Source organism: Gopherus flavomarginatus, chromosome 1 (genome assembly GCF_025201925.1).
Source record: "Gopherus flavomarginatus isolate rGopFla2 chromosome 1, rGopFla2.mat.asm, whole genome shotgun sequence".
Lineage (NCBI taxonomy): Eukaryota > Metazoa > Chordata > Testudines > Testudinidae > Gopherus > Gopherus flavomarginatus.
Window position 1 is genome coordinate 123,480,011 of NC_066617.1, and position 17,674 is coordinate 123,497,684.

The following is a 17,674-nucleotide window of genomic DNA, read 5'->3' on the forward strand; positions in this document are numbered from 1 at the left end:
AACTTAAACTTGTAAAATTTGTAAATCTGTGCAGCTGTCAAAAACAACTCTTACAATCATTCCCCATGGGGACCCACAAATATGTTTTTGTAGGGGAAAAACTTTTGTGTTTAACATCAGATGTGCGCCATCTTGGAATGCCCAAACAACAACTATGAATCCATCTTGGTTGCCCTTCTCCCCACTCCTTGGGTATGGTTTCCTGCCCTTTCTACCAGAAGGTGGGAAACCAAGCAATCATGTGACTTGTGATCTGCCCAGTAACAGCAGGGCATATAAGGGCTAGCACATTAGAAGGAAGGGGCTGCCCTTCTGAGAGGCAGAGTTTGGAGGTGCTGCTGCTGCAACTGTTGGAGAGCACAGCAGACATGTCAGCTCTCCAGGTTGCCTCAGAGGAGTACACTGAACACTGTGCTCATTCAGCAGGGTGCAGGAGGGTAATTCTGGTTTGCATGCAGAGAGTGTGTGACCAGCTGCCACTCTTTCACTGAGGACAACACACTCCCACAACATTGCAGTGGGAGTACAAGCCAAGTCATCACTGGGGCAGAGCTGCCATCGCCTGATCCTGAGGTCCAGTCTGGAGCTGTCCTGTTTGTCATGAGGGTCCTCAGAGCTGCAAGACATGGCAGTGGTCCATTGATCCTCCATCCGGTTACCTGGGTCCCATCCTAGGGGAGGGAACTTATCCTCAGTCACAGTCAGTATACTACCAGTCCTTTACTTACCTTTATATCACCTGTTGTGGGGGTCCTTGCTTTACTTGTGTTCCTATGCATTTGGTTTAACTCTGGTTTCCCTTTTTTAGAACTGTTGATGGTTTAATAAATACCTTGGTCCTTTACACCCACACATCCTAGTTGGTTTATTTTTTTAAGGAGCTAACAACAAACCCCGATGATAGATGCAGGTAGGGGGATATTCCTTTAGACTGGTTCTCTGTCAGCCTTACTAACCAGTCAACATGTTTGGTTGCAGGACCACAAAAGGTAATTTGATATTGTGACCAGCAGATGCGTGCTCTAGGAGCTGCTCTGTGGGAGCCAGGTAGAATGCCCAATTCCTTCCTACCCCTTTGGGCCCTGGGGCTGTGCAGCACTTCTGTAATCCACTAAGAGTCCAACAGGCACCCTCAGTAGTCTTCAGATACTGATGGGGTGGGGGGAATGGGAAATGGGACAATGTACCTTGATGCTAAGAAGGATGCATGTGTCCTCATTTTGCCACTATGTCAGCATCAGTATAGTAGTTACCTCAGGACCCTAAAAGTACATCATCTCCCACTCTGTTGCTGCTGTCAGGGGAAGATTGAGCAAAAGTTGTTGAGCCCACTGTGCGTACTCCAGAAACATGTGGCCACAAACAGTCACTTGTCCTAACTGTGCTTTAGACAATTTCTTTAAAGAATGGATCATTTTAACCTATTTTGCATTTCACCTATTTGTATATATTCAAATGAGGATGTAAAAATGAAACACAGCAAGTCTCTGCATACAGTGGTACTCAAATATAAGGAAAAGATAGGAAGTATGGCAAGAGACCACCCTGGCTTAACCAGGAGATCTTCAATGATCTAAAACTCAAAAAAGAGTCCTACAAAAAGTGAAAACTCAGTCAAATTACAAAGGATGAATATAAACAAATAACACAAGCATGTAGGGACAAAGTTAGAAAAGCCAAGACACAAAATGAGATCAGACTAGTTAGGGACATAAAAGGTAACAAGAAAACATTCTACAAATGCGGGAGAAGCAAGAAGAAGAGAAAGACAGAGTAGGCCCATTACACAATGAGGGGAGAAAGACAATAATAGAAAATGTGGAAATGGCAGAAGTGCTTAATGACTTTTTTTGTTTTGGTTTTCACCAAGAAAGTTAGTGGCAATTGGCTTTCTAACATAGTGAATGCCAGTGAAAATGAGGTAGGATCAGCGTCTAAAATGGGAAAAGAACAAGTCAAAAATTACTTAGACAAGTTTAGATGTCTCAAATCACCAGCGCCTGATAAAATGCTAGGGTACTCATGAAGCTGACTGAGGAGATATCTGAGCCATTAGCAATTATCTTTGAAAAGTCATGGAAAACGGGAGACATTCCAGAAAACAGGAAAAGGGCAAATATAGTGCCCATCTGTAGAAAGGGAAATAAGAACACCCCAGGGAATTATAGACCACTCAGCTTTACTTCTGTACCTGGAAAGAAAATGAAGCAAATAATTAAGCAATCAGTTAGCAAGCACCTAGAAGATAATAAGGTCATAAGTAACAGTTAGCAGGGATTTGTCAAGAACAAATCATGTCAAGCCAATCTGATAGCTTTCTTTGACAGGGTAACAGGCCTTGTGGATGAGGGGAAGCAGTAGACTTGGTATATCTTGACTTTAGTAAGGCTTTTGATACTATCTAGCATGACCTTCTCATAAACAAACTAGGGAAATACAACCTAGATGGCGCTACTATAAGGTGGATGCATAACTGGTTGGAAAATCGTTCCCAGAGAGTAGTTATCAGTGGTTCACAGTCATGCTGGAAGGTCATAATGAGTGGGGTACCGCCAGGATTGGTTCTGGCTCCGGTTCTGTTCAATATCTTTATCGGTGATTTAGATAATGGCATAGGGAGTACACTTATAAAGTTTCCAGACGATACCAAGCTAGGAGGGGTTGCAAGTGCTTTAGAGGATAGGATTAAAATTCAAAAGGATCTAGACAAACTGGAGAAATGGTCTGAAGTAAATAGGATGAAATTCAATAAGGACAAATGCAAAGTACTCCACTTAGGAAGGAACAATCAGTTGCACACATACAAAATGAGAAATGACTGCCTAGGAAGGAATACTGCAGAAAGGGATCTGGGGGTCATAGTGGATCACAAGCTAAATATGATTCAACAGTGTAATGCTGTTGCAAAAAAAAAAAAACAGACCTCATTCTCAGACATATTAGCAGGAATATTGTAAGCAAGACACAATAAGAAATTCTTCTGCACTACTCTGTGCTGATTAGGCCTCGACTGGGGTATTGTGTTCAATTCTGGGTGCCACATTTCAGGAAAAATGTGGACAAATTAGAGAAAGTCCAGAGAAGAGCAACACAAATGATTAAAGCTCTAGAAAACATGACCTATGAGGGAAGATTGAAAAAATTGGGTTTGTTTAGTCTGGAGAAGAGAAGACAGAGACAGGGACATGATAACAGTTTTCAAGTACATAAAAGGTTGCTACAAGGAGGAGGGACAAAAATTGTTGTTCTTAACCTCTGAGGATAAGACAAGAAGCAATGGGCTTAAATTGCAGCAAGGGCGGTTTAGGTTGGTGTAGGGAGCCAGGGTGGCTTCCCTCCAAACCTAAGGGTAAAGAGCCACTCTCTCAGCCTGAGGAAGCAGGGCCAGACCAAGCTTCCTCCACCCCCTGGAAGGGAAGGGTAGAACAGGAAGTACAGATGGCAGGGCCCTTAGCCCAGTTAAAGCAGCACCCAGGGCTGCCCACGGGGGGGGGGAGGGGGGCGGGAATTTGCCCCGGGGCCCCGCAGGGGCCCCGTGAGCCCTGGCCCAGCGGCAGTCCGGGTCCTTTGGCAGCATTTTGGCGGCGGGGGGCCCTTCAGTTGCTCCGGGTCTTCAGCAGCATTTTGGTGTCGGAGGGCCCTTCAGTGCTGCTGAAGACGCGGAGCGACTGAAGGGCCCCCTGCTGCCGAAATGCCACCAAAAACCCAGACTGCCGCTGGGTGAGTACAAGTGCTGCAGCTCCCCCGCTTTGCCCCAGGCCCCCTGAATCCTCTGGGCAGTCCTAGCAGCATCACGGAGAGAGGCAGATGCAGAGTGCTGGCTGCTCCCTTCAGACCCTGCTGCTGGTCCATGGGAGGCCTTGAACCAGGACAAACCTGACCTGGAGGCAGGGCCGTCCTTAGGCATAGGCAGAATAGGCAGCCGCGTAGGGCCTCACTCTGCCTGGGGGCACCACTCTGCAGGCAGCCCAGACAGTGTAGAAGCAGGGCTGCTGGGTCCTAGAGAGAGCCCAATGCAGCACAGTCTGAGGAATGGGATTGGCTGCTGGGGTCTCTGGGAAGGGGAGGGGAGGGGGTAGGGGTTGGGGAAGGAGCTCACCAGTGAGTGTGACTCTTTCCCCCCGGCTGAGGTGAGGTGAGGCAGGCTCTGTGGCTCTGGAACCAGTATCCTTTGTTGTCTCCCATAACATCCATTCTTCTCCCCCCCGCCCCATGGAGCACCCCCTCCTTTCTCCCTCCTCCCCAGGAGCACCCCTCTCTCTCTCCTCCCTCCCCTCCATCAGGGCTGGGTTGGGTGAGGTGCTGCGGGGGAGGGGAGGCTGGCTGCCAGCTGAGGAATGAAAGTGAAAGTAACTCACTTCCTGGGCAGCGAGCCAGGATTGGAATGTCACACAGGGCTGGGTTGGGGTTAGCCAGATGTGTGAAAAATCAGGACAAGGGGTTGGGGTAAGGTGAGCAGATATCCCTATTTTATAGGGACAGTCCTGATATTTGGGGTCTTTTTTTTATATAGGCTCCTTTTACCCTCCCCCCCCCGCCCCCACTGCTTGTCCTGATTTTTCACACTTGCTGTCTGGTCACTCTAGGTGGGGGTAATTGGTGCCTATATAAGACAAAGCCCCAAATATCAGGAAAGCCCTATAAAGTCAGGACATCTGGATCTGGCCACCCTAGCTGGGGAGCGCCTCTCCCCGGGCTGGCAGCTGCCAGCGATCCGTCTCATCCGGGGGGAGCTGCACAGGGCAAGATGAGCTGCTGTGGCTCCATGAGTGACCTGTCTGAGATCAGATGCTGTGCTAACTTCACCATGGTCCGTAAGGCTGGTGGTGGTGCCCATTGGCGTGTGATTGCACCTGAGGGTTTGCTGCTGCTGTTGCCACTCTGCACCCCAAGAGGTGGATTTTGGGGTCTATTGCAGCTGTTGGACCAGCAGGCTGGGGGGTGAGCCAAGCATGAAAGCAGTAGTGTGTTGCCATTTAGATTGTCATTTAACAACTTTGTTTGCCAAAAATTCTTGCTAACAATCCTGAATCCAATTTCAATATTTTTTTTTTTAAAATCAATATCTTAGCCAAAAACAGAAAATTAAGTTGTTGACAATTATTAGTGACAGGTTTGGTTTGAGGCAGGGAGTGGGCCAGTTTTCATCAGAGAAACAAAAAATGTTGACTGACTTTCCTATAGCCTGTTACTCCTGATAAGAACCCTCCAACAACTGTAATATGCTCATCTCCTTACTAGTGTATAAAGCAGGGGTTGGCAACCTACGGCACACGTGTCAAAGGTGGCAGGTGAGCTGATTTTTGATGGTATGCAGCAGCAGGCTGAGCGGCTCAGCCCATCACTGCTCTGGGGTTCCGGCTGCTGCCCTATTGCTAGCTGGGATACCAGCCATCGGCCCCACTCAGCACCTGCTGCTGGCCTGGGGACCCCCCAAGGAACCCCAGGCTGGCAGTGGACTGAGCAGGCCAGCTGAACTACTCAACCTGCTGTCAGCCTGGGGTTCCATTCACTCAGCTGGCAGCGGGCTGAGTGGGCTGGTGGCGGGCTGAGCAGGGCCGGTGGGGGGTTGAGTGGCTCAGTCTGCTGCCAGTCTGGGGTGCCAGCAGCACTCAGCCTACTGCTACTCCGGGGTTCCGGCTACCGGCCCCTTGCCAGTCAGGAGCTCAGCCGCCAGCCCCACTCTGCCTCCTGCCAGCCTGGGTGAGCAGAATCCCAGGCTGGTAGCGGGCTGAGGGGGGCTGGCGGCCGGGATCCTGGCTGGCAGGAGTTGGTGGTCAGAACCCCAGACCAGCAGCGGGCTGAGCAGAGCCTGGGATCCTTGTCTAGGATTCCAGCCACCAGCCCGCTGCCGGTTTGGGGTTTCATTTACTCAGTTGGCAGTGGCCTGAGCAGGACCGGTGGCCAAGACCTCAGATAATAACAATAGTTTATTTATATAATATAGACATAGAGAGAAACCTTCTACAAACATTAAAATGTATTACTGGCACGAGAAACCTTAAATTACAGTGAACTTGGCACACCACTTCTGAAAGGTTGCTGACCCCTGGTATAGAGTGACCATATGTTGTACTAAGATTCTCCTGTTTTTTTTTTTCCCTGTGAGTCAGTATAACTTTTGCCAGCCCAGAAGTTGGGCAGCCAATGTTTTACATTTTCACAATGTTTTCTCCAACTTTCATAAAGTAAATACATAGTTAATATGAGTTAAAAAGGCCAAGGACACTTCTTTGTGAAGAATCTGTACAGCAGATCATGCCCATAGACGATCCAGAAAAGAAATTTGAGGTTGAATTTTTTAATGTTGTGATGGATAAAGCAGTATCTGCTGTTGATGAAAGGTTTAATACCTTGCAAGTACACCATGAACAGTTTGGATTTTTGTATGACATAACTAAATTCAACGAAATAGGAAAACAAGAGCAACTAATGACAAAGTGCAAGAACCTAGAGAGCCTCCTGAAGCACGGTGATAGTTTTGATTTAAATGGACTTGAAATGTACGAAGAATTGAGTACACTGTCATCAGTGTTGCCACATGCAAAATCGGTGATGGACATTGTACAGTTTATTCATACCCGCAAACTTGTTGACATATATCCTAATGTGTACATTGCCACTCGTATTCTACTGACAATTCCTGTAACAGTAGCATCAGGAGAACGGAGTTTTTCAAAACTAAAGCTCATTAAAAACTATCTCCACTCTACCATGAGTCAGGAACGCTTAACTGGTCTTGCTATTCTTGCAATCGAACAAGACACGACTTTGTCTTTGTCATACGATGACATTATTACTGATTTTGCAGCCAAAAAAGCCAGAAAGATTGCTTTTAATTAAAAACAAATCTTTGTTTCAATACCTCTTCATATAAATTTCCAATAAATTTTTGATAAATTAAAAAATATATATTATTTGCATCATTCTGTCATATCAGAATTTTTTCTATAGTGCTGCTTCTTTAGTGCTATTCCATCAGCATTACAGTGTGCTTAATTAAGTTAAACTGGTTTTAATAACGTGAATGTGGCAAGTTTTCCAATACTGTAAGCTTATGTTTGTGTTGCTAAGAGCAGATCAGGCACAGGGGCACCAGTTTAATAATCTCGCCTAGGGCACCATAAATCCTAAGGCCGGCCCTGCCTGGAGGAAGGACAGGGGCTACCAGGGCTCCCCACCGCCAAGAACCCAAAGGAGCTGGAGAAACCTGAGGTGGTGGGGGAGCTGGAGCTGCCAGCAGCCGAGTACCCGGACGAGCTGGAAGGACTGTAGGGACTCACTTAAGGGACTGGGTAGGAAGGAGCCCAGGGACAGAACTGCACAGTGCAGTGAGTCTATTTGGTCAGCATGTTGCAGAAGGACCCCACTGACCCAGTGGCAGGACCCTCACCCCACCACCGTTAGGACCCTGAGCTGGAATGCAGTGGAGTTGGGTGGGCCTGTGTTCCCCTACCCCGGCCAATCTGCAAATTGGGTAGCAAAATCCCAATAGCGCTAGAGACCCTTACCGGCACTCCTCTGCCTGAGGGGCGCACTAGAGACCCTTTCTGGTGTCCCTCCCTCCGCTAACTCCCTAGCTACCCACTGCCCCCTAGCTGCTCGGTGGGCCAGCCAACACAGGTCAGAGCTGGACATTAGGAAAAACTTCCTAACTGTCAGAGTGGTTAAGCACTGGAATAAATTGCCTAGGGGGGTTGTGGAATCTCCATCATTGGGGATTTTTAAGAGCAGGTTGGACAAACACCTGTCAAGGATGGTCTACTCTGGATAATACTTAGTCCTGCTTTGAGTGCAGGGGACTGGACTAGATGGTCTCTCAAAGTCCCTTCCAGTTTTGTGATAACAAGCTGATTTAACAATAGGTGAGCTATCTGTCATTATGGTTTTTGTTTTTTAATAAAACCCTCTGTGCACATAATCCAGCCTCAGAAACTGTCTCTCTTTCTGTCTCCTCTGCTCCCCACTCATCTACCACTGTTGTGCTCTGTTTTTTCATGCAGTCTCACCATAGTTTGTATGATAGTCCTTCTCTGTAGCTCCAGTCTTCTGGAACATTCATCCTGTATCTCTCTTACACATCAGCTCTCACCGTCTTTTCTCAACTATCATTTGAAAATACATATTTTCTCTTTTGTTTCTGGCTATTTTATTTTAACTTTTCAGTGGTATCATTTATATTGCATCTGTATTGCATATATATATATAAAGGAGTTGTGATTCATTTCGGTATGGAAGAATATGAAATCAAGTAGTGGTGTTTTCAAATGCTGCTATTTAAAGGCGCAATGGCATGGAGTAACTAGAATGACAACAGAGCCCTTGCTCTAGGACTGAGGAGAAGGGGAGTTCCCACCTTTCTTCCACTGACAATAGTCTGTCTTTTCTCCAGGATATCTTGTTCTGACAGCCTGCAATTCCCAAGTATCCACATGCTTAGGATCTAACTGATTGCCCTATTTGAGGTCGGGAAGGAATTTCCCCCCAGGTCAGATTGGCAGAAAGACCCTGGGTTTTTTTCACCTTCCTCTGCACCATGGGGCATGCTTCACTTGCAGGTTTAAACTAATGTAAATGGTGGATTTTCTGTAACTTGAAGTCTTGAAATCATTTTTTGAGGATTTCAGTAACTCAGACAGAGGTTAGGGGTGTATTACAGGCATGGGTGGTGGGTATAATGAGCACAGCCATCCCTGCCACCTGGGCCATGGTGCCTTCCCCACCTCTTCTTCACTCTGCTCTGACCCTTCCTCCTCTCCTCACCTCCACCCCCTCCTTTGGAGGTCACCACAGCTGTGGGCCCTGTCCCTCCTCCAAAACCCTCCATCCCTATGGGTGTGGGTGTGTGTGCAGGGGGAGGGAAACTTTACACAAGTGAAAAAGCCTTCAAGAAACCTAGTAGCAGATCACTGAAACTGTTAAAGGGCTATTAAAATTGTAATGAAGCCATTTAACAGGCATTTGCCAATGCACAGAAGCCTTTGGCTACATTCAGCTGGCTTTTATGTTGTAGGAAAATATGTTGTTGGGGTTAAAAACAGTTTCCAAATGACCCATTCCTTATTCTCTGTACGGAGCAGGAGTACTTTTGACTAACCTGGCTCAAAGAGGAGCTGACATAGCCAGTGAGTTTGTTTCTTGATCTAGTTGTTTTATTCAAACCCAGTTTAAGCAAAGGAATCTGGCAGGGAATTCTATGTAAGAAAGGTTATTAAACTGCTGCCATAATACAGGCTGCCAATGACAGACACTTTTCAAAAGGAGAGATTAGGCCTCAGTTTGGCACAGGTAGCCAGGCTTTTCATCTCTCTATATAGTATACCCAGAACTCCTGACCACACAAAGGAGAATCTATCTGGCAACTGATCTAAAGCTGTTGCTTGTTCAGTTCCCTTGGGGAATATTATTAGTGCTTTACATGAAAAGGGGAGAGGGTCTCGCAGGGGAGAAGGCAGCAAGGTGAGCAGTGAACAAGGTGCATGGCAGGTGGAGGGGATCTGGGGGGCGGGGAAGGGAGGAGGAGAGCAGCAAATGGGCAAGTCCGGGGACGAGATGACGGGAGGGGAAGATCTCAAGGTGTGTGAGAAGAGGTGAGTGGTGAGTCAGTGCTGGGTGGGGCCTGGGGCAGAGCAGGTCTGAACTGTGGGTTGGCCTGTTGGCTGAAGAGGTGGGACAAGGAGATAGCCTTCCGGAGGGGAAGTTTCACCAACTGCCCATAATTACAAGAGTAGGTGGGTGACTGAGGTTCTGTGTCCTGCCACGTGCAGGCGATCAGACTAGAGCAGGGGTCTGCAATCTTTCAGAATTGGTGTGCCAAGTCTTCATTTATTCACTCTAATTTAAGGTTCGCGTGCCAGTAATACATTTTAACACTTTTAGAAGGTCTCTTTCTATAAGTCTATAATATATAACTAAACAATTGTTGTATGTAAAGTAAATAATTTTTTAAAAATGTTTAAGAAGCTTCATTTAAAACTAAATTAAAATGCAGAGCCTCTGGACTGGTGGCCAGGACCTGGGCAGTGTGAGTGCCACTGAAAATCAGCTTGTGTGCCGCCTTTGGCATACGTGCCATAGGTTGCCTACCCATGGACTAGACTATCATGATAGTCCCTTCTGACCGCAGTCTATAAGTCTGAGTCTATGAACAGGGAGGATTCTTTTACTTGTACTTTGATTCTTTAAGGCATTTTACAGGGACATAAGCTATGATCTACTCATAGATTTTCATTCTTCATGGTCTGAAAAATCCTGTCTACAGTACAAAACAACACTTAAAAGTTTTTAAAAACTTGGCTGTAGCTCAACTGTGTCCTAACACTTTGACCACAATGTCTGGGCAGAGTGAAGTCAAGTCAGAACTGTGTTTAGAAAACATGCTTTGTCTTAACTTGTCAAAAGTTGCTTAGGGAGGGACAGACTTAAGGTTGTTCATTTCCAGTTCAGTTTTGTATACAGAGATTTAAAATATTTCAGTGTACCCTTAATGAGAAAATCAGGACCTGCTAACTTATTTTAAATATCAAAAACCTCCAGTGTGAGGGTTCTCTTGAGTATTTTCATTAATTACTTATACTTAGTTTTAACTGCAAGAGTGTATGTAGATTAATATAAATATACATACTACAGTGGGGTTATTCCCATGAGTAAAGCTAGGTAGGTGCCTCCATTTCCCCTTGCCCCCCCATGAGTGGAGTCTCTGTTACCCAAATTACTACTAGTACCTTAAGACTGACCTGGGGCCACCTTACTGTGCACCATACCTCTCAAATGCACCATATTTTAAGGAACACTACTTATTTTATTCTCCAAGTTCCACACACATTAGGGGTTTCCTCCCTTTTACCCTGGAAAGTTGTTTATATAGGAAATCTTGTGTCTCCAATTAAACCAAAAGTTGTATGCAGTGCAGGGAAAGCCAACCCTTTGAGTCTCCTGCAGGAATAATTTTGGTACACATTCAATCTTTGCCATGCTGTATCCCACATTTGGGCCTTAGAAGTTGGAGGGAGGTGATACATGTGAACTAGAGTGATCCAATGGCAAGCATGAAAAATCAGGACAGAGGGTGGGGGGGGGGTCATAACAGCCTATATAAGAAAAAGACCCCAAAATCGGGACAGTCCCCGTTCCCTCCCCCCCATCTGGTCATCCTAGTGTGAACAACTTTAGGGAGGGAAACTGGTGCCAGGTTAATTGCGCCTTGAACTTCCTGCCGGGGTTTTCTCAAGCGCTGCCCTCGAGCCTGCTTCGCTCCCGGGGCAGGGAGTGTCGGCTGCAGTTGCACTGGACTCATCCCCACGCAGGTGAGGCTGCCTGAGTCTCGCACCTGCCCCGTACTTTGCTCGCTCTCTCAGGGCGCGCGCTCCCTGGCCGTGTTTTTTCTCTGGCGCCCGCCCAGAGCTCACAGAGCGGCCGGGGCGGGTTTAAGGGCAGAAGCGGAACCCACGGAAAGTAAACGCCGCCCTCGGCACTAGCCCCGCGCCAGGCCCCCTGCAGGACGCTGACCCATCCCGCTCCAGTGCGCCCCTCACAGCCACTGCAAGCGCGTGCCCGCGGCGGCAGGGGCGGGGCCGGGCGGTTGGTGCGGTTTCCTCTCTCCCCCATAGGTGTTGGCGGCGGCGGTGACGCGCCCGCGCTCGTGGCCGCGCGCACTCCCCTCCCCGGCTGCGCTGGTAGCGGCGGCTCGGCCATGGCGGACCTGAGCGCGGAGCGGCTGTGCTCGCTGCCCGGCAACTGGAGCTACGGGATCAGCCAGGGCGGCCGCCTCTTCTTCATCAAGTGAGTGCGGGGCCGGGCCGGGCGGGGCGCGGGGCGTTGGCGGGGCTGGCGCTGACTGACCCGGTGTCTGTGTCCCCCCCGCAGCGAGGAGGCGAAGAGCACGACCTGGCTGCACCCGCACACCGGAGAGGCCGTGATCACCGGGCACCGCCGCAGCGCAGGTAACGGCCCCGCCCGCCCCCCGCTGGGGCAGCGACCGCCTGCTAGTGCAGACCCCCAGCCCCCTTCCCTCCCGAGCCTTCGCCTCCCCCCGCCCCAGCCATTTCCTCCTCCGACCCCACCCCAGCCTTCTCCTCACCCCACACCCGCCGCTGGCCCCACCCCCTGGAGCTGCCTCACCCCTGCTCTGTTCCCCCAGACCCTCTTGTTCACCCCACCCCCAATCCCCCCCCAACCGCTGCCTACTCCCCCGTCAGAGCCCGCACAGCTGCATCCTCGCCCCCAGACCCACCTTACCCCCCAGCAGCGCTGCTTCCTCATCCCTCCTTTCGAGACCTTGGCACCTAAAGAGAATTGCGATAGGTGTAATTAGAAATGCCTAGGGAGAGCCCACTAACTATAGTCACCCAGAAACCTCCCCCCGCCCCCTTTCCAATCTAGGCTGAGAGCGTGTGCGTGTTTCTTAGTGACAGAGGTGGCATGGGTAGGAGGAAAAGGGGCTGAAGCATGAGGAGTAATTTGGGGGTGGAATCCGTCTCCTGTGTGGCTGCTGTTTGTTCCTCTCGGGAGAAACAGCAGCAGAAGGAGGTGCTGGAGGAGGAGGAGGAGGATTTTCAGCAGACGCTCTGGAGACCCAGAGCCAAACTCTCGCTGCTGGAGCTGCAGGCAGGCTGCAAATGCCTTTAGGAGGCTGTGTGTGTTTATAAATGTAGTTGTTTTCGTTCGTGTAAACTATAGGGTGAGAGAAGGAGAATCTGTAACTGAGCAAGTTATTGGAGTATTCCTCTTTCATGTTTGCATTCAAGAGGTTCTTTATTTTAAAATATCACGCAGGATTATTGAAAAACATTGACTGTGCTCTCTCCCTTTCTTCTTTTCCTGTGAGTTGGGAACAGTTAGGGGAGTGGGTTTCTTATTTTAAATCTCCCTACACTTTTATCTGCAGTGAATAGTTGTGAGTTGTTATAACCATGAGCCTTTGAAATGCAGGAAGTAGAACCATTGGTTTCATGCTCTTTCCCTGTGTAATTAGCATTCATATTAACTGAAAAATTATCTTAAAGCCGCTATGAAGGGGTAAAGCTGCATATGTACATGAGATACATTTGCTGTTGGACATTGCTGCTAGTCACACATGAATTCCTCGTTAAATAACTGTTAATGGCTCTATTGAATCACTGATGTTTTATCCTAATCACTTAAATGCTTGATTTTTATTTCTACCTCCTTGTTTGCCATTATCCGCTTTTAGAGGAAGCAGTTTTGTTATGCAGTATTCAGGTATTGGTCTAAAAGGGGAGTTATTGGCAGGTAAACTTAAATTTTCTTTTAACATTAGTGTGAAGTATTTTCTGTGTGGTATCATGTACATATGATAACAGGTGCATATCGTGTACAAAACAAACCTGTATCTGTATTTTCCGTTCTAATGGTCACATGTGTTCATTCATTTCCTGTATGTAGACCGAATTTTGTAACTTATTTTGGCTGATTTTGGTTTTGTAGCCTAAATTGACGTCTCAGTCTTAAAGAGGGATTCTGCCCAAATAACTGATCTACGTGCACTTTTGCAAAAAACATCATTCAAATATTTTACACTGTTAGCAGGGGATTGATTGTCTTCTTTTAAGTCCGCATCCCTTGAGAGTTGAGGTAGTATCTACTTTGTAAGAGCACCAGTTATGAGAGACTTGTTCTTTCTCCATGTGATGGCCATTCTTGTTTACGCTGGAGAGGCATCCTGTTGGTCCATACTTTCCCCATGTCTTTTTATCAAAAGTCTCTAGATCCTACCTCCCCGCCCCCCGACTGCGATATATCATGAAGTGATCTTTAAGTAGCCTTTATTCCCTTAAATCCACACAAAATCCCCACCTTTTACAGCCTCAGGGGCAGATACCTTAAAAGGGATTTAAGCACCTAACATGTAGCTAGTGGGACTTTCAGGCATCTAATACCTTTAAAAATCTGGCCTTCAGTTTATTCTATCAAGATTTTACTTCTCTAGATGAGGCTTCTGCCTTGTTGACTCGTTTTGCTTAGGAAACTCAACAGAGGGAAAAAATAAGTTACCTCTTTCCCCCCAGATGTGAGGTAAATGTATTTTCATGCAGTGTTGAACAGAATTGTAAATGCTGCAAGAAAGTTGATGTGTGTGTCTTACAGACAGTGCTTAGTGATGTACCTGTGCTAATATAAAACAAATATCTTCTGTGGTGTATTGTAAGAGGATATCATGCTTGTTAGGGTGCATGTGACTTATGCGCACTGCAGAACTTTGTAAATTGATTTGCTTAAATCTTTACCTTACCAAGTAATTTGAAACTACTATTTTTTAAGATTAGGCCTGCAACAATTTCAATTATTGTTTAAAGAGAAGGAGAGCTTCAGGGTTTACATATGTCCTTACCTGAATTACTACTTCTGAAAATGGTAATATAATTTACATTTAACCATTTATATTGTTTGCACACTACAGGCAGGGCCAGCTTTAGACCGATTCGCCCGATTCCCAGGAATCGGGCCCTGCGCCAAAGAGGGCCCCACGCCTTAGACTTTTTTTTTTTTAAACTTACCCCGGGTCCCTGGCTGCGATCTGCTCAGGGGTCTTCCGTGGTCCCACTCCCTTGAGCGAAGCGCAGGCGGGAGCGCGGCGAGGCCCCGCTCTCCCGGCAGGAGCGCAGCGAGGCCCTGCTCTCCCGGCTGGAGCTCCGGGCCTTTAAATAGCCTTCAGAGCCCTGGGATAGTGAGGGGCTCCGGGGGCTATTTAAAGGGTCAGGGCTCCAGCTGCCTGCCTCTGACACCCCGGTCCTTTAAATAGCCGCCAGAGCCCCGCCACCCCCATGCATTCCCCAGGGCTCCTGCGGCTATTTAAAAGGTCCAGGGCAGGGTAGAAGCTGGGAAGCCCCAGGCCCTTTAAATAGCCTCCAAAGCCCTGGGATAGCAGGGAGCTTGGGGGCTATTTAAAGAGCTGGGGCTCCAGCTGCCTCTGCTGCACCCTCTGCCTTGCCCACACCAGCCCCACTCCCCCTGCCTGCAGCCAGCTCTGCACCCTGTGCCCACAGCCAGTCCCTGTCAAACGCCCTGCTGTGTCTCCAGTCAACCCCTGCCACACACCCGTGGCCCTGCCCAAAGCCAGCCAGCCCCACACACACTGCTGCCCGCACCAGCCCTGCACACCCTGCCCTTTCTCCAGCCAACCCCTGCTGCATCCCCCTGCCTGAAGCCAGCCAGTCTCTGCCTCTGTCTCCAGCCCTGCCAACCCCTGCTGCATCCCCCCGCAGCCCTGCCTGAAGCCAACCCGCCCCACGCACCCCCTGTCTCCAACCAGCCCTGCACCCCTTGCCCTGCCTCCAGCCAGCCCCATGTCCACTGCTGCCCTGCAGTTCTAGGACAGTAACCCTGCACACCTGCTTCAATGAGATGGGCAGGGAGCAGCTGGGACCCACACATGTGAAACAGCAGTGATTAATAATCAATCAACAGCATATATGATGCAATGTACATAATTTATAATTTTATTATTTGTATAGTTATGGAAAGTAAATAATACATGAAAGAAATGAAAGGCTTTTTTTTCCACTTTTTTTTTTTTTTAAAGTCATCCCTGCCAGGGCCCCGCCGAAAATTTTCGAATTGGGCCTGCACTTCCTAAAGCCGACCCTAACTACAGGGAATGGTTTAAGTCCAGACAAGTTTTTTGTTGACTCTATATATAATCTTTAACAGTTTGAATTTTGTTTCTCTATGTAGACAAAGGTACATATTGGCCAGGTATGCACACTGCTGTAACTCTGTACTAGTCTAGCCTTTAAAACTTATGATGTATCACTTCTTGTTTTCTAGACTTACCCACAGGTTGGGAAGAAGCATATACTTTTGAAGGTGCAAGATACTACATAAAGTGAGTTGAATGATAGTTTGTCAAGATACTAAAATTTGAAATTTCCTAAGGGTGGCTGTATATGCTATGCAATGCTATTAATAATCACTTTAAAAAGAGTGTGCACTGTACTATAGCAGAGAACTTTTATTTAGTTTATTCTACATTGTGACTGCAATGATTTCTTGAACTTAGTGTCTAGATATCTTTTGTTGAGCATTTCAGGTGCAGATGGAAACTATCGTATGTGTTACCCATCTAGCAAGAAAGCCTGAGTTTGTGTACATATGTGCTTATGTGATGTGTGTATCTTAAAAAGTTTTCAGAAGGACAGTTTTCAATTTTTTTTTATCTTTTGTTGGGACAGGTTTCCTGGCTACCAAACATCATATTTATAGTAATTATATTTTAAAACCACTAAACAGTCAGTTTTGGTTTTAATCTGATTTTTTCTTTTATCTTATGTTTTTTTTAGAAATTCTGCAAAAGAAAAAACAGTCTGCATTTACCATTGTGTGCTTAAATGTGTCATATTGGAACTTTAGCACAGTTCTCAAAGTAGTTTTTTCAAATGTCTGTCTTTGATTAATGAGATGAGTTTGTTTTTATGACTTGACCAGATTTTTATAGTAGAATAGAATGAATTGATCGTTAAGCTGTTTTCAGAATTCTTTATATGTTAATATTTGGGTCGAAGAAACCGTGTCTCTCCCTGCTTCCCCCGCCTTGTTTTTTTTCCTTAAATGATTGGTTCAGGGAAGTGTCCACTTCAGTTGTTTTGTGTAATATTTTTTTAACTGAGGAAACAGAGGTGAGGCTGCCTTTTTTTTTTCTTTTTAAGTCCAAAGTAGGTATCAGATCTGTGCGAACCTCTTAAAACCTTTTCAGTGCCAGGTGAATGGAATATTTTACATTACACCCCTCTCATGCAAAAAACCACAACAGCGTAAAATACAGAGTAGTGCATCCTCCTCTTCTGTTCAAGCTTAGACACTCCAACATACTGTAAACATCTTCAGACTTACAAAGGTATTTCTTAGTGTATTGTGGTCTTATATACGTCCCTTACTTGCATTAGTAGTGTATAAATGGGACAACTCTTGTGAGTAAGCACCACTAATGTAAGAACGGTAGACTACTGCCCATTTTTCTACTCTTCTTTGCAGTTTTCTTCTGTGAATGTTGAGGAAGGTATTTGATATTTAAGTTGTGCCAGATGGCAAGTGACTGGTAGAATATAAATGCTTGTATTGATCTGACCCACTGTATAAATCTCTTAGAACTGATTTTAAATTTTCTGATTTTGATTGTAATACCAGAACTTGCAATTGGAATCTGTATCAAGCTATATTAAAAGGTCTGATTGTTGATGGACTGTGACTTGTAGTTCTGAGCAGCTTGATTGTCAATATTAAAATGTTCTTTCCAAAGGCTCCTCTACTATAATGCATTCATGCAACTTTAGGTAGAAATGCTGTAAAATGAGTCGATAAAGAAAGAAAATGTTTAAAATTGCTCTGAACTGTGTCAGGAACCTGCTAATTAAGAATCATGCTGTTCATAGTGAGAAGCACATTTTTGCAAATGTTCAAACGTACAGCTCTTGTGGCATAGGATGTTATTAGAAATGTTTTCTGAAGTACACGTTGCTGATGGTACTTTCAACACCAAATAGTTAAATATTATACTTAATGCATCTCTGAGAATATATGGTGCATTTCATTGCAATGTGCTTGACATGTTATAGCAATATAGTAGTGTATCAGTTTATACTTTAAAATGTAAGGGATGAACAATGATGTTCTTGGCTTTAATTTGTGTTCATTGTTGGTAAATGCAGGATTTGAGACT

The 17,674-nt window shown here is 46.5% G+C and overlaps 1 protein-coding gene across 20 annotated transcripts in view; it reads left to right on the forward strand.

Annotated features, from left to right (window-relative positions):
- The first annotated feature begins 11,673 nt into the window (after positions 1 to 11,673).
- Positions 11,674 to 17,674, forward strand: part of PLEKHA5 (pleckstrin homology domain containing A5) — a 294,700-nt gene continuing 288,699 nt past the window's right edge. For all 20 annotated transcript variants that reach the window (XM_050967965.1, XM_050968002.1, XM_050967954.1 and 17 more), the window contains exons 1-3: positions 11,674 to 11,781; positions 11,866 to 11,942; positions 15,787 to 15,844. In XM_050967965.1, the coding sequence (XP_050823922.1) occupies positions 11,693 to 11,781; positions 11,866 to 11,942; positions 15,787 to 15,844 (224 nt within the window). In that variant the 5' untranslated portion in view covers positions 11,674 to 11,692. The remainder of the gene's footprint in view (positions 11,782 to 11,865; positions 11,943 to 15,786; positions 15,845 to 17,674) is intronic.